The 26,265-nt window shown below is 43.3% G+C and overlaps 1 protein-coding gene across 3 annotated transcripts in view; it reads right to left on the bottom strand.

The window, feature by feature from the left end:
- Window positions 1-26,265, bottom strand: part of QRICH2 (glutamine rich 2) — a 145,438-nt gene that overhangs the window by 30,077 nt on the left and 89,096 nt on the right. The window contains exons 7-14 of one of the 3 annotated variants that reach the window (XM_077459318.1): window positions 20,980-21,096; window positions 20,552-20,617; window positions 15,363-15,527; window positions 11,123-11,244; window positions 9,763-9,819; window positions 9,561-9,662; window positions 4,322-4,481; window positions 1,963-2,080 (exon numbers count right to left, since the gene is read on the bottom strand). In XM_077459318.1, coding sequence (XP_077315444.1) covers window positions 2,021-2,080; window positions 4,322-4,481; window positions 9,561-9,662; window positions 9,763-9,819; window positions 11,123-11,244; window positions 15,363-15,527; window positions 20,552-20,617; window positions 20,980-21,096 — 849 coding nt within the window. In that variant the 3' untranslated portion in view covers window positions 1,963-2,020. Of the gene's footprint in view, window positions 1-1,962; window positions 2,081-4,321; window positions 4,482-9,560; window positions 9,663-9,762; window positions 9,820-11,122; window positions 11,245-15,362; window positions 15,528-20,551; window positions 20,618-20,979; window positions 21,097-26,265 lie in introns of those variants that run through there. The other 2 variants (XM_077459316.1, XM_077459317.1) reach the window with 2 other exon arrangements.

The following is a 26,265-nucleotide window of genomic DNA, read 5'->3' as shown; positions in this document are numbered from 1 at the left end:
CTAAAGCTAACCATACATGTCTTGAATTTCAGCCAATTCCTAGGTGGCACAAATGGGCTGTGGTGGGTGGAAAGTAATCAACCAAGCAGTGAGTGTATCCTATTATAAGCAGGTCCTAGCCGTAGGTGCTGAATACCCAGCAGTGCAGTTTCCTCCATCCATACTGTTTAGTGTGCATGGGGAAATCTACTGATTTCCTCTCGTTCAGAAAAATATTCCCTTCCCTACTGGAAAATACCTATAGGTACACATTATGATGGAAATTTGCCCTTGTCTGTAATATCCAGAATCTCAGTGTCAGTACACTGTGGGCCGCAGCAGAGAGCTGTCACTGTGGAGATAGTTAAATAGTTAATCTGGTTGAAAAAGACACTAGTCCATCCAGGTAAAATCCCAGAAAAAAAAAAAAGACAAAACATACACAAATTGAAATCTTCCATATACACAATCCTAATATCCTATATCCACAGGTGATTCAGAGGAAGGCTAACAAAAATCAATAATGCCCCGTACACACGGTCAGATTTTCCTACAGAAAGTGTTCAATGGGAGCTTTTTGTCAGAAATTCCGACCGTGTGTAGGCTCCATCGGACATTTTCCATCAGAATTTCTGACACACAAAATTTGAGATATGGATCTCAAATTTTCCGACAACAAAATCCGTTGTCGGAAATTCCAATCGTATGTACACAATTCCGCCGCACAAAGTTCCACACATGCTCGGAATCAAGCAGAAGAGCTGCACTGGCTATTAAACTTAATTTTTCTCAGCTCGTCGTAGGTGTTGTACATGACCGCGTTCTTAACGTTCGCAATTTCCGAGCAACTTTGTGTGACCATGTGTATTGCAAGACAGGTTTGAGCCAACGTCCATCGGAAACAATCCATGGATGTCCGATCAAGTGTACGGGGCATAAAGCATGATCCAGTTTGCTCCAGCGGGGGGCGGGGCCTTCCTGATCCAACCAGATCAGAACTGTGGGCTGTGCTCTCTTCTCCATCACCTTCCTATGCATAGCTCCCAACTGTCCCTGATTTCAAGGGACTGTCCCTGATTTGGAGCAATGTCCCTCTGTCCCTCATTTTGATCTGATCTATATAGATGTATATAAAATGCACTTTTTATCTATCAACATTTTTTTCCCAGTGCTAAACCTTTCATCTGAATTCTAAATTGCTGCATTTGTAAAGTCCAAAAGCCAATATAAAGGAATAGTAGTGGTAAAAAAAGCACTTGTAGGTTTAATCAAGCATTTTTTTTGTACAATTCTCCTTTAAGGGGGTATGGCAGGGGGTGTACCCTATGCCTGCAAACTTTTGCTGATAGGTATCCCTAATTCCCATCTCAAAAAATAGGGAGGTATGCCTATGACCAAAGAAAAGGCATGTGTGGCCAAAGGTAGATGCGCACAGTTTAAATTCACAGGACCAGCCACTGGGGGTGCACTTACAACAGCAAGACGGAGGAGGCAGGCATTGAGGAGTTTATGCTGGCGGGCCGCTCATGGCCTACACATATGAAGGGAAAAAATAGCACATTATTTTACCAGGTTGAGCCATGGTATGTAATGTACTGAGGATCCTGGAATGCATAGGGTTTTTTTGTAGGAACAGGTGAACTTACTCTTTAATGCGTTTAGCTCTCGTACCTGTATACCTCTTATGGCCTGATCTCGATCCAGCAATGTGCACAAGAGCAGTGGCTCTCTTCCTCCTCATTAGCTCAGACACAGCCATTGAAGATGGAACGGGGGCGGGACCAAGCCATGTTCTCTGTGTCAGTTGACACACAGGGCTGAGCTTCAGCACTGCCCCCATAGCAAGCAGCTTGGCGGGGGAGGAGCCAGGTAGCGCCAGTTGGGGACCTGAGAAAAAGGAGGATCGGGGCTGCTCGGTGTAAAACCATTGCACAGAGCAGGTAAGTATAAAATGATTGATATTTTAATTAAAAAAATAGCATTTACAATCACTTTAAGATAACAAGGCTTTTGTTTGGTGAAACTTTATTTTCTATGCAATCTATAGACAAAAAGATGTAAAAAACTTAAACATACTTTTACCTACTTTGAACTCTGTTAGCTTAAAACAAAAAAAATGTGTGTTACTATACAAAAAAGTATACAATGAATCAAGACAAAGCCTGATTTCTCTATGATGGGACGCAGACTTTCCGTACTCTATCCCCCCCAAAAAATATGGCTTTACTAAAAGCACAGGAATTGGGCTGTTCTTGTCTGGCCAAGGGCTGGGAAGGAAGAGAGCCCACAGTACCAGTGTTCCCTGGGAGTAGCAACCAGGGGGTGCTCTTAGTTTCACTATGGGTTTGGGACCCCACTGTGAGAATAAGGATCCCACAGCTTTTTTTCTACACTACGTATTATGGACTAGGCCTTTTAGCCAAGACCGGGCAATTTTTTTTTACCAGGCCGCAAAGCCTAGCCTTTGTCCTGCACGCTGGCACTTTTACTTCGTTTTCTTACTGTATGTCACTGCATTGATTTGTTTAGAATTTTCTTCACTCAGGATGGTAGGTGGTGGGTCTTTGGGTCAACCTTGAAGTCTAGAGTAAGGATATGTGGCTCTTAAGTTGCTTTCCTTGGGGGATTCTCTCTTCGGGAAAGCCCCTCAACTTGTACTCGATGGTCAGCTTCTGCTGATCATGAGGGGAGGGGCTAGGTGGACCTGAGTGTTCCTTACTCCTGTCAAGTGTCTTGTGCCCCTATGAGGAGGGGGGCTTCGGGGACAATTTGACACACCCCAAGTGCACTTTGTTGTGCGTTTGTTCACATGCTCTATTTTTGGTTCGCTCTGGTGTATTGCTTTTGCACACTGAATTGTGGGGAAAAAAACAGTTATCCTCTCAGTGCAGTGTGTGGTGACTAAAGTTGGAACCCAATGTGTGTATATGTAAATATATACATATGTATATTGTAGCTCTGACATTTCTGCCAGGTAATGTTAGTCTATGAGTAGTGTTATAATTTAGTATCTGGCACCATCTAGTGGCCTATACTGGAAATGGACCCCAATTATTTCTATTTCAATAGTATTAGAAATATAATAGGAAGTGACTGTTTGTTTACATGACACCATGACCTACATACCCAGAATGCCAAGTGACCTACCCATGATCACTCAGGACTGAACTGCATGCTGGGTAGGGTATAAAAAGGACACACGGCCATTTTCGCTCTCTTCTGGACATGTGGCCTGCCTACAAGGACCTGTGAGGTTTCCAGAAAGCGCAGCCTACACCAGCTACAGAGTGGAACAGCCAGCGACTTTGCTTTACACCTGTGTGTTGGAAAGACTGTGTGGTCGGATCGGGAAGGATCCAGAGACACCTGTCGGAGCCATCAGAGGGTCCCATTTCATCTTGCAGAGCGGAGCGGTGTGACGGCGCCGGCCAGCGTGAAGCAAGACTGAGACAGCGAGAGCGGAGCTGTTTATTCTTCAGGCCGGACTGGGTGAGAGGGCTGTCGCCCATAGTTATTAACGCACTTTTCTACACTTAGAATCCAAGCACAGTGTCGCTGGGACCTGTAGTCCCACAGAGGAAATCTTGTCATAAAGGACTGAGTTTAAGCAGGCCTCAAGCCTATACTCCACTTATTACTGACACTGTATGGTTTAGAGTCAATTGTACCGGAGGCAGTTATAGGTGTTCTACACTACAAGAACAGTTCTAACATCCACCCTACAATAATCCTTGTTTGTTCAACTGTTTGGATTACAATTACTACAACACAAATAGCTAGCAGAAGACAGAAGACTAAAGACTGCATCATTTATTGCAAGGCCTTGCTTTCTATTAATATTGGGAGGGACTGCCTTATAAAGCAGGGGGAGCTCCTTAGCAATTGTGTTGTACTGTATTGATAATGTTGCATTCCTGTGGTCACCAAAGTGTGCTGGAAGTGGGAAGGTACCCAGAGTTAAGATGCTTTCACTCTGAGCATTAGTCCCACTTGGAGACGCACTCTCAGGGGTCATTCAAGACAACCTTATTTGTACAAACTGTTGTGAGTATTCACTGTACTGTTGCACTACGTTGGTAGGACAGTGCAGTTACTGTAATCACTGTTATACCTGTTCTAGTGAAACCTTTAAGTTTATGCTAAACATTCTTCGGTAAACTTAATCTGCTATTTACTTGTAAAACAGTGAGTTTGTGTTATTACAAGAATGAAACCTGAAGTGTCAGAGGTGAGGGTAGCTCAGAGTGTCCGGGATGGCCAGTGGGAAAACGAACAACTTTGCAGCTCCCAAGGGAGTAGTGCGCTACAATATGGTCAGTGCTAAACACTAAAGGATCTTTACCTTTATACCAACTGCTATCAGATCTTCTTCTTGAAAGGAACATGAGGCGATACCCTGCATCCTCACATAACGCCGATTTGGGAAAGTCAGTGTGTGGCTGCCCCCACAGCTTCGGTTATTGGGTGCATATCCAAGAGAAGTGATGTCAGCAATACGATCACTAAGATAAAAATAAAGTTAAGAAAGTTAGCAAGATTTCACATACAATCATCTAACAATGGTAGTATCTATACGGCTGCACCCTTGCTATCATTCAAAATGACAAAAGTATGGCCACTAAAAGGAGAAGTAGGGTTAAAAGCGCTTTTGGTCCTACTTTTCCTGTGGGTCCCAGGAGTGCACTTAGTTCTGTACTCCTGTAATCGTATTCAGCTGACAGTAGGCTAAAGTCTGCTGATGTCTCTTAGCCAGTTCAAACTCTGGAGGGATTTCTACTTTAATGTCTACATACACACAAATGCCTGAATAGCATCTGGCAAAGCCTCTCATGTGCTGGGGGCCTGAGCCAACCTCTCCCGTTCCCTTCACAGCCCAGCACTCTGGTGAGCGCTGGAGGGGCAGAGCAGAGAGCAGTGATTGATGGTCATCACTCTCCAGGGGTGGACCGACAACTCATGGGGCCACCTGGGCAATAGGAGATCATGGGGCCTCCAGGCATGTTTCTATTGGCTGAGAAGGTACTGGAGAGGTGGGGCAGCTATAATCTTGGGATTTTTAGACCAAAAGGATGTCAGTAAGGGACATTTCAGAGACAAATGTAAATAAAACACAGATTTTTACATACTGTTCCTGGTTTTACTAAGGCTGGCAACCCTGATGGGACCCCCTAGTGGCCCGGGGCCCTCGGGCAGTGCCCGAGTGGCCAATCCGCCCCTGTCACTCTCTCTGCTTACAGAAGACCAAGAACTAAATGATCAGCAGTGTTTGCTTAGTTCTCAGTCTTAAAGGCAGTGGGGACAGATGCAGCATTGGACTGATGCCTCATCCACCTAGGCGAGTATGACTGTTTTTTTTTAATCCAGCACTTCTTTTTTAAGCTCATTTCACATGTTACAAAGTGATTTTACAACCTCATTTAGGTCTACCAACCACTACTGTATGTAGTGCAAGGGCTTATGTTCAAATTGCTTGGATAGATTAGGTAGGTCCTCATATAACATAGTTTTGGTAAACCAAAAGTTGATAGTACAAAGATTGTACAGTCAGATACTAAAATGTACGGTGACCTTAACTTTAGGTACATGCTACTGCAGTACCTGAATGTCTGGCTGTTCTAATTGGGCAAAGCTTTGGTGCTTCATGGCAGTGCTGAAACTCCATACCCCCCCCCCCCCCCCCCCTGCACATTCCTACTGGCCAATGTGGAAAACCAATACAGTGATAAGCAAACAGGAACATATGGGGCAGGAGGTAGCAGGCAAGTGCTGAAACTTCCCAGTGATCTGACCCAGTCAGAACTGCCCAGCATTCGGCAGCACTGAAACCTGCTTCAGGTATGTGCTGACACCTACATACCTGCACTTTATACATGTCTGCAGATTTATTAAATTTTTGCTCTCTTAACCTGACAGTATCATGTTAAGAAAGTGGGTGGTAGTGTAATTAACTTTTTCCAAAATCTTTATTTTTTATTTTTTTTTACACAGGGACACTTACAAAACCGGTGGTAAAAATCAGCCTCAGGCCTACCACTGGATAATTGTTTGAACTACATAGAGACTTGCATTGGGATTACTTGGCCTGTAGAGGATTGGGCACTGTCTTGTCTTGGGGGAAAACATGATAATAGCTTGGAAAAAAATGAACTTGCCAAGAAAACCTATAAATAACTTGTCAAGAATGCTGAGCCAGCATTCAGGGAAGGGCATCTAGACCATACAAGCCTTACCTGACTCCACCTTAACCAGCCATCCATGCCATGAGATACAACAAAAGTACAAGCTTCTTAAAGTGTTACTAAACCCACAGTGAAATAAGTCTGTATATGCAGCTTGTTATACTCACTGTGGAACCTAAGGGGTTAATCCTCCACATTTTGTAAAAGGCTGTTTGATCCTGTCTTTTGTGACCCTCCCCCTTCCACAGTCTCCAACCCATCTGGTGATAGAACAGAGCCATTAGATGCACTCTCCACATGCTCTATTTGGCCTGTATTACTAGAGAGTTTTCTTTTTATTGGGGGACGATGTATGCAATTGCCACAGGGCCAATCAGCACTGTCCAGACAGAGGGTCCGGAGTCATGCAGCCTCATAGAACATTCAGAGGAGAATAAAAACTCCCCCTACAAACTTTAACCAGTGCTCGGCCAGACACTAATAGAAGTCACAAGACTGCTATATACTGCTGATGAGAAAATATATTTAGCAGTTTATATTTACAAAAATAAATGCATTTCTATGTTCTGTGTACTGTGGGAGACCAGCTATAGTAAATGCCGTGTCCTGGGTTTAGTTACTCTTTAATTTCTCCTATTATCAATCAGAGCATAGTGCACGGATGCACTCATGCTATATCTACATGAGCGTAGTCACTTGGAGAAGATTTGATGGCTCAAACGGTGGGAAGACACTTAGAGGTTGTTTCACTCTGCAAGAGCAGTTGCTCCAGAGGCTAGTAAATTAACAGAAGCTCTGCTGACTTCCAATCCAATCATGTGCAAGCAAATTTTTTAATTGCCCTTGCATGTGATTGGGTACTCTTTGCAAAGTGAAGCTTTATCTCATTTAGTAAGCTCTGGAGCAAGTGCACAGCCTATTTGCCTTTAGTAAATTCCCCCCTAAGGGGTGGATTTACTAGAGGCAAACAGACTGTGCACCTTGCAAAGTGCAGTTGTACTCAGCAAGTGCAATTGCTCCAGTGCTTAGTAAATGAGGTAAAGGTTTACTTTGCAAATAATACCCAATTGCATGCAAGGAAAAAATAATAATATGGTTTGCTTGTACATGATTGGATGATGGAAGTTAGCAGAGCTCTCTCTCATTTACTCTCATTTAAGTTCTGGAGCAACTTATGTACAAGTGAATGTGAGAGATGACATCACTATGGTAGCTAGGGAGGAGGTGGAATCCTTATGGGTAGAGCTGCAAACGGATGAAACTAAGAGGAAAGTAATACTGGGAGTATGCTATAGGCCCCCTAACCAAAGGGAGGGGGCGGACCTCCTATCACAATTTGGATTAGTGGCAAGGATGGGAAGTGTCATCATAATGGAGGATTTTAATTATCCAGACATAGACTGGGTGGAAGGAACAGCGCATTCATCTAAGGCTCGCCAGGCCCAAAATGTCTTGCAGGACAATTTCATGGTTCGGATGATAAACGTACCAACTAGAAAAAGCGTTACTAAACCTACAGATTACCAATAATACAGACTTGATCACGGATGTAGAAATAGGGGGCAATTTAGGAAATCACAGGCCAATTAGTTTCAGTATAAATCAAACTAATAGGAAACATAAGGGGACTACAGAGACACTGGATTTCAAAAGGGCCAACTTCCCTAAACTATGAGCCTTGAGAGGAGAAATGGGTATGCTTTAAAAGCATATTAAATAAGGGCATTAGCCAGTTCATCCCAATCGGAAATACATTTAAAAGAGCTAATAAAAGTCCTGGGTGGCTTAACGCCAACATAAAAATGCATATAAAAGCAAAGGAAAAGGCCTTCAAAAAATACAAGGCTGAGGGATCATTGTCAGCTTTCCAACTTTACAAAGAATACAACAAGAAATGTAAGGGTGAAATCAGGACGGCTAGGATAGAACATGAAAGGCAGAGGAGAGAAAGAAAAATCCAAAGAAATTCTTTAAGGAAAATAAATAGTAAGAAATGGAGGTCAGATCATATTGGCCCCATAAAGAATGATGAAGGGAATCTGGTTACTAAGGATGGAGAAATGGCAAAGGTATTGAATTTATTCTTCTTCTCAGTCTTCATGAGGGAATCGGGGGGCCTTTAACCAAAACTGCAATGTTTATCCTCATGACACATCACAGGAAGCACCCTCATGGCTAGCAGAGGAAAGAATTAGAAATAGACTTGAAAAACATAACATTAATAATTCACTGGGACCAGATATCTTTCACCCAAGGGTCCTTAAGGAACTCAGTCAAGTATATGCCAGATCATTGTTCCCTGGGAATTACAGACCAGTTAGCCTAACATCAATTGTATGCAAGCTCTTGGAGGGGATGATAAGTAACTATATACAAGATTTTAGCTATGACAACTGTATGATTAGCAGTAATCAGCATGGATTCATAAAGAATTGTTCTTGCCAAACCTATTAACCTTCGATGAGGAGGTGAGCTGCCATCTAGATGAAGGAAGCCCCATAGACGTGGTGTATCTGGATTTTACAAAAGCATTTGATACAGTTCCCCATAAACGTTTACTGTACAAAGTAAGGTCCATTGGCATGGACCATAGGGTGAGTACATGGATTGAGAACCTCTGGGGGAATCGAGGATGGAAAAGAACCTGGGGGTCCTAGTAGATGACAGACTCAGCAATGACATGCAATGCCAAGCTGCTGCAAGCAAAGCAAACAGAATATTGGCATGGATTAAAAAAAGCGATTAACGCCAGAGATAAAACAATAATTCTCCCACTCTACAAGACTCTGGTTCCGGCCGCACCTGGAGTATGCTGTCAAGTTCTGGACACCAGTCCTCAGGAAGGATGTGCTAGAACTGGAGAGAGTCCAGAAAAGGGCAACAAAACTAATAAAGTGTCTGGAGGACCTTAGTTATGAGGAAAGGTTACGAGCACTGAACTTGTTCTCTCTGGAAAAGAGACGCTTGAGAGGGGATATGATTTTAATGTACAAATAACGTACTGGGTGACCCCACTATAGGGATAAAACGTCTCCGCGTAAGGGAATTTAATAAGACACACGGCCATTCACTGAAATTGGAAGAAAAGCGGTTAGGATGTGGAATTCCCTTCCACAGGCAGTGATTTCAGCAGGGAGCATCAATAATTTAAAAAACTATTAGATAAGCACCTGAACAACCACAACATACAGTAATACAATGTAATACTGACATAAAATCACACACATAGGTTGGAGTTGATGGACTTGTGTCTTTTTTCAACCTTGCCTACTATGTAACTGCTCTTGCATAGTGCAACTGTACTTTGCACAGTCTATTTGTCTTTAGTAAATCAACCCCTTAGTGCCAAGACTGGGAAGGGAGCACTTACTATCTGTTACCCCCTCCCTTCTATCTACTCACTTGCGGTTCCACTGCCGAATTTGATCCAGTTCGTAAACTGTGAAAGGCCGATAGGAGCGATGAGATGGTAGTCCTGGAATGTTGGGGATTGTTAGTATCGGTCTGTGTGGGAAATAAGGAAAAAATTCCTCTTATGTGGTGATGATGGTTACGATGATCATGATAGTAATAAAATAACAAGAATTAATATTAATAAACTTACGGTCCCGGAACCATCATGTCTATTGGGCGGTCACATGACAGGCAGTGGAATAGTTGCCTGAAAAGTAACAGTTTAATGTACAGATTTAGGTATGAAATAGGTTAAATATTTTAATTACTGCTATGTTATCTACATACTAGGGAGATAATCAGGTGAAACTTGTGAACATAATTATACAACACATTATAATATACTGTATATTATTTTATAAGATATTATATATATATATATATATATTGTATCCGCTGTTTAAAAATATAATGGGGTTATGGCAGCTATCTGCTTCAATAACACCCGGCATTTAACTGCGCAAAACAATGTACATGTACGTGGCTTCACGCAGTAGCCTCTGGGTGAGGGGGAGCCAATCAGCGGGCCTGGCAGGCACGATGTCCGCCAGCCACCAGCAATCATTCCCTAGAGAAACAGAACAGCTATCTACCTATGTAAACAAGGCAGTTTGCCATTCTGACAGAGGAGAACATAGAGATCTTGTGTTCCTGCTAAACAGGAACACGCATCTCTGTGTTCTCCCAGTCAGATCAAATCCCACAGTTAGTAAGCACCCCCTAGGGACGCACTCAACCCTTTGATCGCCCCTGGTGTTAAAAGTTGGTTAGGTGTCTGATTTGTCTTCCACAATATCACAGTCCCACTAAAAATCGCTGATCGCCGCCATTACTCATAAAAAATAAATAAATTAAAATTCCATAAAAATATCTCATTATTTGTAGACGTTATAACTTTTGCGCAAACCAACCAATATACACTTGAGATTTTTTTTACCAAAAAATATGTAGCAGAATACATATTGGCCTAAATTAATGTAGAAACATGATTTTTTACATTTTTTTATTGGAAATGTTTTATAGCAGTAAGTAAAAAATATTGTTTTTTTATAGCGCAAAAAAATAAAAAAACGCAGAGGTGATCAAATACCACCAAAAGAAAGCTGTATTTGTGGGAAAAAAAGGACATACATTGTATATGGGTACACAGTCGCACAACCATTGTCAGTTAAAATACCGCAGTGGGTATCGCAAAAAATTGCCTGGTTATGAAGGGGGTAAAACCTTTCCGGGGCTGAAGTGGTTATTCATTCCCCTTTATGCTCCTCCCACTGTTAGGCAAAATCTGATAGACCCATTTCTCCCCCCTACTGACCCCTTTACACTGCCCTACAAACTGCTTACCCTATCCTCTGCCCTGCTGGCCTCCCATCCTCTACCCCCTGACATTTTTCTACTGTACCCCTACATTAGACAGTCTAGACCCAGCCCTGCTAACCTGTCTACATGCCATGACATGTATTGAAATGTGCACATTAAAATACTGTACATTGATGTAAAAAGGACCTTACTTGCGAATACCAGCAGCGTCATCAGCGTTGTACTGGGGTGGTTTCTCCTGCAGCTGTCGGCGGATTTCCTTCCAACGCTCCTCTAATTTATTTTTTAGAGGATCCAGTTCCATGCGATCCAGCTGTAAAATGGAGCTGGGTAAAAACACGCATATATCTATACTAAACCGTGTATACTGTAAACCCATGCTAGCCCCACAGCCTAGGATGGCAAAGCACTCCCCTGCTTCTCCCTCTCCCTTCTACAGCTTGGAATGGCAAGGCACTCCCCTGCTTCTCCCTCTCCCTTCTACAAGCTAACAGACTGACTGGAGACTGCACTCCTTTCCTGTAAAGACTGGAAGTTCAGGGAAACAGCACTAAGAGAAGAGGAGCCAGAAGCATTGAAAGTTGTAAACTGCAAGTGCTGGGGTAAGAATCATACTGGGGAATATTTATTTTATTGTACTCAATGTGTAAAAACGCTGATGGTTTAATACTACTTTAATTGTGTCAGCAGTGGCGGCCCGTGCATTATGGGTGAACGGGTGCCCCCATCCATGCAGCCGGCCCCTTTCAGGAAGCCTGACGCATGGATTCCTATGGCAGGGAAAGGAGAAGGTGGTACTTTTTGAAGCACCTGTTTAGAGCCAGAGGCTCTAATATGCTCCAAAATAGGGTGGACTCGGGGCGCAGAGAGTGCGCCCTGATCCCACCCAATTGTGTGACGATAGCGAATTAATTTTCGCTATTTTAACACTAACCTTCCTCTTTGCCAATCAAGAGGCAGGGCCACAGACCTGTTTCCTGATTGGCCAAAGCACCAGGCCACCCTATTGGATGCCTGGCACTTAGGAAGAGGAGCAGAGGAGACACACGCTGGAGAGGAAGTTGCCGCCACTCTGGTGCACTTGGAGAGGAGCTGCTTCCTCTCCAAGTGCCCCCAGTGCCAGGGGGTCTGTCAGAGCCACGCGCATGGGGGGGTTTGGTCGGTGGGCACAGTGGCTGCACATGCTGGGCACAGTGGCTGCATAAGATGGGCACAGTTACTGTATTTGGTGGGCACATGATGGACACAGTGGCTGTATTTGATGTGCACAGTGACTGTATTTGGTGGGCACAGTGGCTGCACATGATGGGCACAGTGGTTGTATTTGGTGGGCACAGTGGCTGCATATGATAGGCACAGGGGCTGCATTTGATGGTAAAGTGGCTGTATTTGATGGGCATAGTGGCTGCATTCGATAGGCACAGTGGCTGCATATGATGGGCACAGTGTCTGCATTCGATGGGCACAGTGGCTGCATTTGCTGGGCATAGTGGCTGCATATGATGGGCACAGTGGCTGCATATGATGGGCACAGTGGCTGCATATGATGGGCACAGTGGCTGCATATGATGGGCACAGTGGCTGCATATGATGGGCACAGTGGCTGCATTTGATGGGCAAAGTGAATGGATTTGATGGGCAAAGTGGATGGATTTGATAGCCACAGTGAGACTGCAATTGCTGTTTTTTTTTTTTTCCATTTCATTTTCATTTCATTTTTCAGAATTTTTCAGTTTGTTTGTGTGCCCCCCCCCACCCCCAAACATTTTTAGCACTAGCCGCCACTGTGTGTCAGTTAGGCTACAGGACCTATTGGGAAGGAAGATACACTACCTTTTAAAGGATAAGGTCGCCTTTTCATAAAAATAATAAATGTACATCTTTTTGGAGCTAAAAAAATGTGCATGTATTTATTTATTTTATACTAGAGCCTATAAAGCATTGCACCTCCGATCAGCAGAGGAGATGCAGGACCTGGAACACGTTTCACCCTAAATACTGGTAACATGTTCCAAAAGTGAACGTGGCTATAGATTTAGGAAATTGTAGGCCATTCATCCCACACCAGTTTGGAAACTGCATATTCCTGACATTTTGATAAACCTGGAATATAGAGACGTTTTGAACAAAAGATTAAAAGATCAAATAAATGTTTAACACCCTATAGCAACATCATCATTCCCTTCGGACTATAGCAGGCCTATAGGTTTCCAGATTGCCTACACTTTCATGTAACACTAAGCCCTTGTACACACGGTCGGACATTCTGACAACCAAATCCGTTGGATTTTGTCCGACGGATTTTGTCTGAAACTGTTGCATACACACGGTCGGACAAAGTTGTCGGAAAATCCGATGGTACATAATGTGATGACGTTATTTCGTTATGACGGGACTACGTTCAGGCTAGTAGCCAATAGCTTTGGTCTAGGAATTTGATCTGAGCATGCGTGGCACTTTGTCCGTCGGAGTAGGCTACACATGATCGGAGTATGTCCGATCGGAGCATTTTGTCAGAAAAGTTGGTCCGTCGGATATTCCGACGGAAACAGTCCGATGGAGACCACACACAGTCGGAATATCCGACAAAACGGTCCAATAGGACACATTCCGTCGGAATCTCCGACCATGTGTACAAGGGCTAACAGTTTAGCATTGTTTGCAACCTCTCTAAAAGTTTCACCATGGACCCCTACCCAATTACTGTATATGGCACCACTCTAGCCTTACAAGCTAAGGCCCCTATCCAACATGCATACCAGGGTCATTTTAGACAGAAGCCAATTAACCAACCAGCATGTCTTTGGAGTGTGGGAGGAAACTTAAGTGCCTAGAGAAAACATGCAAGCACAGGGGGAGCATGAAAACTCCATGAAGTTAGCGCCCTGACCGGTTTTTAAACGAAGCACCCAGTGCAGCAGGGTAGGAGTGGAAACCACTAAGCCACATCTAATGTCGGGTAAACTTCAACCGTCTGCCGACCGCTGCACACACATATACGTCGGCAGAATAGCACAGGCAGGCAAATGGGTGTAAAAGTACGTCCCTTTAAATTTGCTGCCTGTCGGGCGTGTGCGTGCACGCCGCTGCACACTGCAGGAGCGTGCCCGCTGGTCCCAGGAACTCGATGTTCGCCAGTGGCCCGCGATTGAGGTGTGGAGAGGTAGAATGGGGAGACCTCTATGTAAACAAGGCATCCCCCGTTCTGCCTTGTGACATGACAGGTCCACTGCCCCCTGTCATCGGGAGCAGTGATCGATGTCATGTCCTCGGTAGCCCATCCCTCCCACAGTTAGAATCACTCCCTAGGACACACTTAACCCATTGATCGCCCCCTAGTGTTCAACCCCTTCCCTGCCAGTGTAATTTACACAGTAATCAGTGCATTTGTATAGCATTGATCACTGTATATATGACAATGGTCCCAAAATAGTGTCAAAAGTGTCCAATGTGTCCGCCATAATGTCGCAGTCACGATAAAAGTTGCAGATCACCACCATTACTAATAAAAAATAATAATAATAAAAATGGAATAAAACTATCCCCTATTTTGTAGATGCTATAACTTTTGCGCAAACCAATCAATATACGCTTATTGCGATTTTTCTTTCACCAAAAATATGTAGAAGAATACGTATCTGCCTAAACGGAGGAAAACATTTTTTTTATATATTTTTGGAGACATTAATTATAGCAAAAAGTTAAAAATATTGCTTTTTTTTTTTTCAAAATGGTTGCTCTTTTTTTGTTTATAGCGCAAAAAATAAAAACTGCAGAGGTGATCAAATACCACCAAAAGAAATCTCTATTTGTGGGAATAAAACACGTCAATTTTGTTTAGGTACAACGTCACACGACCACGTAATTGTCAGTTAAAGCGACGCAGTGCCGAATCGAAAAAAGTGCTCGTCAGGAAGGGGGTAAAATCTTCCGGGGCTGAACTGGTAAAACATATTTGGTTATATCATGACATTATGCATATGTAACAACTCCCAGGGTGAAAGACACTCCAACAGAGAGCGGAAAAGGCACTATTATGCCTGTGATATATATAAAATTTGCTGAGAAACAACTATATAAATAAAATGGATATTTAGAAGAAGTGTGACACAATGCAAATAGGTCTGTGTATAAAAGGAAAATGAAATTAGCTGTATTCTGTGTTATAGAACTATCTAATAAGCATCTCCTAGTGGCCAAAATTCCTGTTTTTCTGATACTTTAAAAACAAACACCACATTATGGCCACTAGATGGTGCTAACTATTATACAATGTGTGTCACATTAATTCATTGAACTTTTTATACACCGTCCTTGTAATGTGTATCTAAAGCGGGGGTCTCAAACTGGCGCTATAAAAACCTGACAGAGGTTCTAACCTGCCCATACTATCTACAAAACAAACAAGTGTGTGCACAGATACATACTCACTTTTCTCTGCATCTCTAGGTTGATCTTTTCCAGCACTCTCTGCCAGTCCTGCTCCTGCCCACTTACTTTGCCTAACAGCTCCTGCATCATGCTGTTCAGCTGCTCAGTGGTGGCATCAAACTGAGAACGACTCACTTTACCGTCTAAGGCACTCATGTGCGTTTGCTATCCGGATCAAATACAACAAGAGAGAAATGGAGGTGAGACCAACATGGGAGTAGAGACACAAAAGTCTTTATATTTCACAATCATACAAACATTCGCAGTAATAAGCGGAATACATATTTGGCTGCCTATGCAGAAATTAGGACTCGAGTGCGTGCAGGCAACATCCTATAACCTGAAATACTCTTTATATATATATATATACACACACACATATATATATATATATATATATATATATATATATATAAAAGATGGCTGAATGCAACAATCCCTACTTATCATAAATGCAGAGGCCCAACCTATGTATCAAATGATTATTTGCAAAACAAACAATCGACAGAAACAGTAGAGATATAAAACAGTTTAAAAAAAAGGCTAATGTAAAAGAGCTGAGTATGCAAAGAAGGGGTTTAAGTATATCTCACCCAAACATGAAAATGTAATATATTGCACCTTATCCATCCTTGGCTGCATTGGCTGCATTAGTTTTCTTTTTTTAGCCTTGTTTTTTTTTTCACCTGGTGATCTGGTCAGTAACACACTTCATACATGATGGCTACAATCACTCTTCCACTGTATCTATGGAGGAGCATGGTAGCCACCCTAGGACAGCAACACTTTCAGTCTGTGGGAAGGTTAGTGTTGGATGGACTAATCAATTTAGATGGGCTTTACTGTGTATGTCAATTGACATGCAGAGCCCGGCTTGGGATCGAGCCCATATGAGTGTCCCCATAGCAAGAGGCATGCTATGGGGCACTCGGAAGGGGGGAAGAGCTAGAAGTTCCAATGGGGGACCCCAGAAGAGGAGGATTGTGGCTGCTTTGTGCAAAACGATTGCGAAGAGCAGGTAAGTATAACATGTTTATAAAGTTACTTGAAAAAAAAAAATGACAATCAAGGTTAAAAGCATCCCACTATCTTTTCAACCCCCCTTTTTCCTAAACTCTTACTTGACTGAGTCGCCAATTCAGTGCTGTCCCAGCTGCAGCACTGCTTCTCTATCCTCCGTCACCTCCTGGTCTCAAACTCACTGCTGTCTATAAAACTCTTGTGAGGAGGGAGCAGGTGCCTGGCTTACCAGCACTATGTGTGTCTATGGATGCACACAGCCTGGCGTAGGAGCATGTGCGCACGGGTGCCCTTATAGCACATGGCTTTTTAAGGATGCACCCGGAGGAAGGAGGAGGAGAAGACTCTGGTGGGGGACTGCCAAAGAAGAGGTGGGGGACTGCACTGTGCAATATTGTTGCACAGAGCAGGTAAGTATAACCTCCTTTATTATTTTAATTAAAAAAAATGAAGCTTTATATCACTTTAAAGTGAAAATTCCAGCTAATAACTTTTAAGCAGTTACAGAAATATTTTGTTCCTTTTGGGAAGAAGGATTTACATAAACAAAATGTGACCACTGTGAGCACCCCCAGTGTTGAATGGTTTTTATCAACTCCATAACTGACACTTTTGCTGGACAGCTTGATCTGTTTAAGATAGTTGAAATATAACAGAACTGCTGGCAGGATTAACAGGCAGAAATAAAAGACAGACTAAAAAAATGAATGCAGTCACAAAAACTAAGGATTTGTAAACTACAGTATTTAAAGTGGAGGGCCACCCTGAAAAAATTTTTTTTTTAAAAATCTAAAAAAAATCTAAAAAAAAAAAAAAAATTAAAAAAAATTTTTTTTTTTACTTACCAGAAGTGCCTGTTGCTAGGCACATAATCCTAATCTTCCTCTTCCTCCTCCGCAGAGATCTTCTGGTCTTCTCTCCTCGTCGCGACGTCTTCTGGGTAATGGGTCGCGCTGTGTTCTGGGAACTGTGTGTTTCAGAACACAGCGCGTCCCATTCACAAAGCGCTGCGTGACTCGCGCATGGACAGTAGGAAATGGGCAGTGAAGCCGTAAGGCTCCACTGCCTGTTTTCCTTACAAGGAATGGTGGCGCCGGGACCCGAGAGCCGAGGGACGGGTCGGCCTCGGGCGGCCGACATCGCGGGCGCCCTGGACAGGTAAGTGGGCTGATTAAGTCAGCAGCTGCAGTGTTTGCAGCTGCTGACTTTTTTTTTTTTTTTTAAACGGCCCTCCGCTACACAGGGGAGGGTTAGTGTTAGGATTACAGGTTGGATTACTGATTGACTTACAGGAAAAAGTATTAAGGGTACAGGGAGGGTTGCTGATAGGGATACAGTGAAGGTTAATGTTAGGTTTATACGGGGAACCAGGTTTACTGGACAGGTTGGTGTTAAGGGTACAGGGAGGGTTAGTGTTATGCCCTGTACACACGGTCAGACTTTCCGATGGAAAATGTGCGATCGGATCATGTTGTCGGAAAATCCGATAGTGTGTGGGCTCCATCTGACTTTTTCCGTCTGAATTTCCGACACACAAAGTTTGAGAGCTGGAGCTAAAAAATTTCCGACAACAAAATCCGATCGTTTAAATTCCGATCGTGTGTAGGAAATTCCAACGGACAAAGTGCCACATATGCTCAGAATAAATTACGAGACAAAAGCTATTGGCTACTGGGCCGTTTATAGTCCTGTCGTATGTGGTTTACGTCACCTCGTTCTGAACGATCGGATTTTCCGACAACTTTGTGCAACCGTGTGTATGCAAGACAAGTTTGGGCCAAAATCCGTCGGAATGTCCGACCGTGTGTACAGGGCATTAGGGTTAAAGGGAAGGGTAATGTTAGGGTTATTTATAGAGCTAGGGTTACAGGGAGGGTAATGTTTAGGTTACAAGAAGGGTTAGTGTTAGGTTTACAATTAGAGTTTGTTTTAGAAGAAGGGTTAGGCTGGTACAGGAGTGCTTAGTATGCAAAGAAGGGGTTATGTTTACATAAGTAAGAGCTAGTGACAGGATTACATGAAATATTAGTATTAGGGTTACAGTCAGGGTTAGTTTAATGCCCCGTACACACGAGAGGACTTATGTCCGACAGACTTCCAAAGGAGTTCCGCCGGAGTTCCAACGGAGTTCTGACAGACTTTTCGGCCGAACGGACTTGGCCACACACGATCACACTAAACTCCGACGGATTCGAACGTGATGACGTACGACCCGACTCGAATAAGGAAGTTCATAGCCAGTAGCCAATAGCTGCCCTAGCGTCGGTTTTAGTCCGTCGGAGTAGCACACACACGAGCGGATTTTTCGAAGGGGACCGGGTCCGGCGGAGTTCCGTCGGGAAAATTTGAAGCATGCTTCATTTCTAAAGTCCGTCAGACTTTTGCAAAGCTAAAGTCCGTTGCAGCCCACACACGATCGGATAGTCTGACGGACTCGGTCTGACGGACTTTGGATGTTGAAAAGTCCGCTCGTGTGTACGGGGCATTAGGGTTTCAGAAAGGATTAAGGTTAAGATGACAGTTAGGGATAGTGTTTGGGTTACAGGGAGGGTTGGTGGTAAGGGTACAGGGATGGTTGGTGATCAGAGGCGTACCTAGGGTCTCCAGTGCCCTTGGCGAGAATCTGTATCGCCCCCCGGCACCCGCCCTCCCCTTCATTAAAGAGTTAGAATTTCAGTTGTTTGGTTTTTTTAAAATCAATTTCCTTTAATTACTTTAACTGACTACTGCGCAGTCGTGCGACGCTGTACCCAAATAAAATGTACGTCCTTTTTTTCCCCACAAACAGAGCATTCTTTTGGTGGCATTTGATTACCTGTTCGGTTTTTTGATTATGCGCTATAAACAAAAAAAGAGTGACAATTTTGAAAAAAAATAATATTTTTCACTTTCTGCTATAAAACATTCCCAATAAAAAAAAAAGGAAAAATCAAATTTTTTCATAATGTTTGGTCAATTTGTATTCAGCCACATATTTTTGGTATAAAAAAAATCCCAATAAGTGTATTTTGATTGGCGTCTAACATCTAGGGGAAAGATTTAGGTAATTTTTTTTTTTACTAGTAATAGTGGCGATCTGCAATTTCTAGCAGGACTGCAACATTGTGGTGGACAGATCAGACACCTAACTGACATTTTTGACACTTTTGGGGGGACCAGTGACATTACCCCAGTAATCAGTGCTAAAAATATGCACTGTTACTGTAAACTTCAAATGCCCACCATGCTGCACTTGCACCTAGGACCCCTGGGCAGTTCGCACAAGTGCCTGTGCAATGCCCTTTGCTCTCCGGGAGAGGAAAAAACAGGCAGCGCTGGGGGGAGACCACTGGTCTGGCACCTGACCTATGGGAGGATCATAAATATGTGGCCCGAACAGGAGGGAGGCAGATCGGTCAGTGTGCCGCTCGCTGTGATTGTGTAACAGATGTATCTCCTCCTCTCCCTCCAGCAGCTGAAGCCAACAGGAGGGAGAGGGAGACCGAGACTCCCCCCCCACCATCTATCAGTGGCTCTGCAGTGCCAGCAGCAAGCAGCAGTGCTCGGCGCCGCTGCCAGCCCACCGCTGCTGTGTGCTGAAGTGAAAACAGTGCTAATTGGTGCCCCCACATCGGCCTGGCGCCGGTCTCGCCAACAGCATGGTACGCCCCTGTTGGTGATAAGAATACAGTGAAGGTAGTGTTAGGGTTATGCAGGGAACTAGGATAGCAGGGTCGGTGTTAAGAGTAGAGGGAGGGTTAACGCTAAACGTTAAAGAGAGGGGTAATGTTAGGGTTACATACAAAGCTTAGGTTACAGGGAAGATAATGTTTAGGTTACAGGAAGGGCTAGTGTTAGGGATAGGCCCCTTTCACATGGACCAACTGTCCGTTTTTCATCCATCTGTTGATGGATGAAAAACGGACATAAATGCATCTCTATGGAAAGACAGATATAAACAGATGATCATCCATTTACATCAGTTTATATCCGCATCTGTCAACATCCGTTGTGCCAAAACCTGCCAGTGCAATAAAAGCTAATGCAACACTACCTATTGGAATCTTTATTCACCCCACAACTAGAAGACAAACTATTCATGAAGCATTTTCTGAGAATGGGAAGAAATTTACGATATGTTATTTAAAAAAACGACCCTTTTCCAATGAGAACATTCAATCCAACTTTACCTTCATCTCAGCATGGTCCTTGTCTGCCTTCTGCTCCTCCAGCTTCTCCAGAGTCTGGTAAATGATCTGACACATATGAAAATGTGTTACTAAAGAAAGCTTCTACTCATAGAATACCAAGAATACTATTGCTGGCCTTCTTAAATGCTAGCCTTTTGGAGCAAATTTACTGAGTTGTTAACCTGAAATAAGAAAACTGCAAACCAGGCTACTATCAGGAGAGGAGAGGAGATTTTAAAAATAATTTTTATAAACATCAGTATTAAAAGACATTAAGTGCAAACATAGAAATGATTGATATTTTTTAGGAGAATAGAAAAAAAAGAACTGTTATAGTATGTAGTGACACCAAGGATGAGGATGACCCTAAGTAATTGAGCAAGGAGGTGACAGAAACCAAGATGGTGAGAGATATGTTCTCCGCTCACATCCATATGTCTCTGCTGCTCCTGTTGGTTCTGGAATATGGAACCTGTGGTCTTGTCCAGCTGGTCCAACTCTTCTTGCAGCTGCAGTACTTTTTCCTGGAGAAGATCATCCTTGTCCTGAGAGGGGAACGCAGAATCATTAAAGCAAACTTCAAAATTTAATTTAAAATTTATTTTTGATCAGTCTCAATCAGAACTGTACAAACACAATCACAAATATGTTCGCAGAGACACAATCAGTACCATGCTGACAGCTCCAGTAATACAGTACTGTGCAAAAAATTTAGGCAGGTGTGAAGAAATGCTGTAAAAGTAAGAATGCTTTGAATATATATATATATTTTTTTAAATTGTTTATATTTATTAATTTAAAAAATGCAAAGTGAGTGAACAGAAGAAAAATCTAAATCAAATCAATATTTGGTGTGACTACCCTTTGGCTTCAAACCAGCATCAAGTCTTCTAGGTACACTTGCACACAGTTTTTGAAGGAACGTGGCATGTAGGTTGTTCCAAACATCTTGGAGAACTAACCACAGATCTCCTGTGGATGTAGACTGCCTGAAATCCTTCTGTCTCTTCATGTAATCCCAGACAGACTAGATGATCTTGTGATCAGGGCTCTGTGGTGCTACACACTGCTGCAGAATAAATCTAGGGCCAATCACAAGCCTCCCTGATGGTATGGCATGATGGGTAAGTATCTGCCTGTATTTCTCAGCATTGAGGACACTGCAGACGCAGTGGTCAGCCAAGGAAATGTAATGCAGCTTATAAAAAACACATCATGCTTTCAGCAGAAGATGTCCAGCAGTGCCACCAGCACAGAACTGGTGGAAACCAATGGGTCCCAGGTACACTCATCTATTGCATGGGTAACTTTGGCTATAAATGGAAGAATTGTGGCTAAAAAGCCATAGCTCTTATGTAGAAACAAGGCTATGCTAATTTATTCTGCAGAAGGACAATGACCCCAAACATACAGCCAATGTCATAAAAAACTATTTTCAGAGTAAAAAAGAACAAGGAGTCCTAGAATTGATGGTTTGACCCCCACAGAGCCCTGATCTCAACTTCATCCAGACTATCTGGGTTTACATGAAGAGATAGAAGGATCTGAGGCAGCCTACATCCACAGAAGATCTGTGGTCAGTTATCCATGATGTTTGGAACAACCTACCTGCCAAGTGCCTTTAAAAACTGCGTGCAAGTGTACCTAGAAGAATCAATGCTGTTTTTAAGGCAAACGGGGTTCACACCAAATATTAACTTGATTTGGCTTTCACTTCTGTTCATTTACTTTCCATTTTGTAATTGATAAGAATAAACTATTAACACTTTTTCACACTATTTCTGGAAGTATTCTTATTTACAGCATTTTTTCAAACCAGCTTAAAATTTTTGCACAGTATTGTCCTTTGTTTCCCCCACCAAATCAGACGGCAGGACTGGGGTGGCCGTATTCACTTGTCCCAGCAACATCTGAACCGGCATCTTCACTTGCGAGGCTGTTATGCTGCGGACAATAACCAAGATCTTCCCGTGACTTCTTTGCAACCCTTTGGTTGAAACCACCTCTGGAATTATCTCCACTCCCTCTCTGTCCGTCCGCTTCAAGGACAATAAAAGGGCCTGGTTGCTTCCAATTTAGCTTGACAGATGCTTGTAAACAGGCCACTTTACCAGGCTGCAACACCTTCCCACACCTGTTCAAGTGCACAGATTTTTCCTACTCTTTTAGCTAGGGCCTTCTGTTTTTGTACCAGGCGCTGGTAGTCTTGTTTCAGCATGGGGTGCACACTTGTAGTTGAAGTGCCCGGCTCCAGAACAAGAGGTGTCAACAGCCTTCTGACAAGATCAGTATTGATCACTATGATGGGAGAACTCTTACTGGCCCCTGATGGGTGAGGACAGACCACTGCCAGAGTGTGAAATTTCTCGGCTTTTCCAGCCACGGAGTTATTGAAGGTCAGCTTGACCGGTAGATAGCCATCATATGGGAGTCACAATGCCCCCTATCTCTAGCACTTCCAACTTCTGAAATGGCAGGTGCTTGAGGTGCTTATCATAGAAGTCTCTGTACAGAAAGGCCACTTAAGCTCCAGTATCCAGTAGGGCCTTGGTGTAGACTCCCTTTACATGGATGGGAACAACAGGAGAAGGTCCCACCAGCTTGTCAGGGAGCATGGAGGAAGTGGTGGCCCTGGCCTGTTCGGTGGTTTGTATCCGTGCTCATCTCTTGTGGAGATTCTGATTGGGCTTAAGTCTACGCTGAGTTCTGGGAGTCTGGTGTGCATTGACTCTACAACACCAGGCAGCATGTGTCAAAGGAGATGGGACACTGGGTTGCTTAGAGGCAACAGGGGGGGGCTCTCTGCAAGGGTTTGGACTTCCGCTGCTGTCTCTTCACGCCATTGGTTTTGGAGCCAGCTACCATAGATTGGCACCCAGTTGGCTCCTTCACCAGGGCCCTCCGAAGTTTCCCTCTGACTTCTGGCACTGTGCTTCAGGCTTCACTGGGCTTGGACACACCTGTCAAACATTAAAACCACTTGATCTTATCGGATCTAACGAACATCCATTAGCCGGGGTGATTTTTGGCCAGAAAATTTGATAAGAGCGGGCCACATCCCCTCATTAATCACTTATTTACAATAAGTTTGAAGGAAGAAGGCGCTTTAAAGGGTATAATAGTTTAATAATCGTATGTGTGCACCCTCATCCCATTAGATTAGAGAAAATGTGGATATCTCCTTTCTCCCAAGGTAGACATCAACAAGAAAAAGGGGGTGAGTATCGGGACTATTACGGGGCACATGAAGTATTTTTTATACATAAGAATTAGATATCAGGACAATAAGTCATAAAAAAACAATTTATTTAAAGAAAACAGATAAAAATGAGACATATAAAAATATATATACGAAATCTCAAAATACAGTTGGTAGAGACTCATGAGGTGATTATTCAACTAGTTTCGCTTAATTGCTTCGTCAGGATAACACCTAAGTCTGCAGATATACAAGTAGATATAGACATATCATTAATATCAATAAATACAAAACTCACAAATGTTAATAAGTTTAGACAAATCTGCACAGTTTGTTGAGACATGAGAGAAAATATCATCATTACAATTTTAGACGTAGAGGCATATTCCTACCTCTCCTTTCAGGCTCCCGGTCAAACCCAGAGGTGCAAAGGGAAAGAGTTCCTCCCGGCGACTGGGGGAGGGATATATCACAGCACCAGCGACAGATTGAAATGTTATAAGGGTTTGCTAGGTATATAAAAATATAAATATAATCATGATAAAATAGAGTAAATAAATGAAGATTTAATAAGAGGGTGTGAAGAAAACCATCACAAGAAGGAGGAGAAAAATATATATATACCCCCAGTGAAACTGAAATGAAGTTTGGAAATTGTGAAAAAGAGCCAAGAGTGATATATCATCACTCAGTGGCTGAAAGAGTTCCGAGATATAAATAGAGGAGGGTGCAAAGAGTGAATAAATAAATTACCAAGGTGAATAAATCAGAGAGACCAAGAGGTCCATTAGGAGGTAAGATTACTGGACCAAAAAGGTGAATAGAAAGGAACAAAGTGTATGTTACATAAATATATATTAGGTTTTACCTCTTCTTAGGAAAAGAAGGAGAAGGAATTTTGGGGATCCCGGGGGGGCAAAAAAATCAGAAGACTAGCTGGCTATGGAGGGTAGTAAGCCAGAGACTAACTAGGAGGCAAGGGTGGCGCACGGTCCATATTGGTTAGCCCAATGTTCAATGAGTTCAGGTGTTTCCCACCAGATGCTATATGGCACATCCATAAGGTAGAGAGATACAAACAAACAAGGTTAGGGCCATAAATTAGAGACTAAGGAAGGTTCAATAGGATGGACTAGTCGCCTACCCTTGTGTCTTCTATCGGTCACATCCCGGGTCCCGTCGCTGCTGTGAATAGGCGTTATAAACGCCCTTTTATACCTCCCAACCCCGCCGAAGGTCCTCACGCCGTGTCGCCGGCGTGTGACGTCGGCGGGGTCAGTGGTCCGGCAAAGCGTGAGAGGATATCCGCCCAGCGCATGCGCCCAGGCCGAACGGACACCGAAAACATGGCCGCGCCCATATCATGGACATTCGGCTCACGTGGTCCGCCCGGCCGACAGCGCTCGCGCGCCGAGCGGAATACCGCACACACAGGTACTGCAGCGAGATATCAGGGGAGGGAAATAGACCCGCCCCCCGATCGCGTCAGTAGGACAGAGGGAGAAGCACCCGACCACCGCATCATGTTGCAGGTGAATGGGCACCTCCCCCTGTCCCCGGGCCACACCAGCCGCCGGGAAAGAAACTCCCACACACCAAGGGGGACCAGAAGTAAGCCAGAGACATGGGCTATATGTGTCAAGGAGAGCCAGGAGACTGCCCCTGCATACCTAAAGTACATAAAACAAAATATTTATAAAAATGCACATATTACTCATACAAATAAATTACAAAATTAATGTGAAGAACAAAGAAATATTTGTTATAAACAAATAATAGAGAACAATAACATATTATTTTGCCCGAACACAATATAGGGACAAAACCCAATTATGTCAGGGCGAGTCACTAACTGGGCAGCGATGGCGAAGAAGGCAATATATCTAGTACCACCATATCTTATTTTGATTATTTAAAAGGCCAGATCATATATAGAGAAAACCAAGGGGGAGGGGGAGGGGAGAGGAAGAAGGGAAGGGGAAAGGGGAAAAGGATGTTTTGCGCAAAATGAGGGCAGAGACCATGGGACCAGTGTTTATAAATGTCATATGTAAGTATATATCATAATTAATTATAGAATACCTATAAAAAGGCTTTAAAGGAGTTGGTTTGATTGAGTCCAGGGGGGACCAATGCATTCAGTTTTTCGATCCATATAGCTTCCTTTTGCAGGAGTAGCTTGTCCCTATTGCCCCCCCTAATATTCAATGGAACCACATCCAATGCCACAAATTTGAGGGTTTTTACTTCATATCGGTGGTATAATCCGATATGCCGTCCGATAGATGTTAGTTTCCCATTAGTCGTATAATAGATATGGTCCCCTACTCTCTGCCTGAACTCCCGTATGGTTTTCCCAATATAGTACGCCCCACAATGGCACATCATTAGATAGATAATGCCAGTGGTGCCACAATCGGCTCGAGATTGTAATTTATAATTTTCTCCATTCGGGAGAACCACTGATGTTCCCGAATATATCCATGGGCACATAGGGCAATGGCCGCAGGGAAAG

The sequence above is a fragment of the Lithobates pipiens genome, unplaced genomic scaffold, assembly GCF_037356315.1.
Source record: "Lithobates pipiens isolate NorthernLeopardFrog02 unplaced genomic scaffold, aLitPip1_a1.2 Scaffold_28, whole genome shotgun sequence".
NCBI classification, from domain to species: Eukaryota; Metazoa; Chordata; class Amphibia; order Anura; family Ranidae; genus Lithobates; species Lithobates pipiens.
Note: the sequence above shows the minus strand (reverse complement) of the source record. Positions and strands in the feature narration are given on the sequence as shown.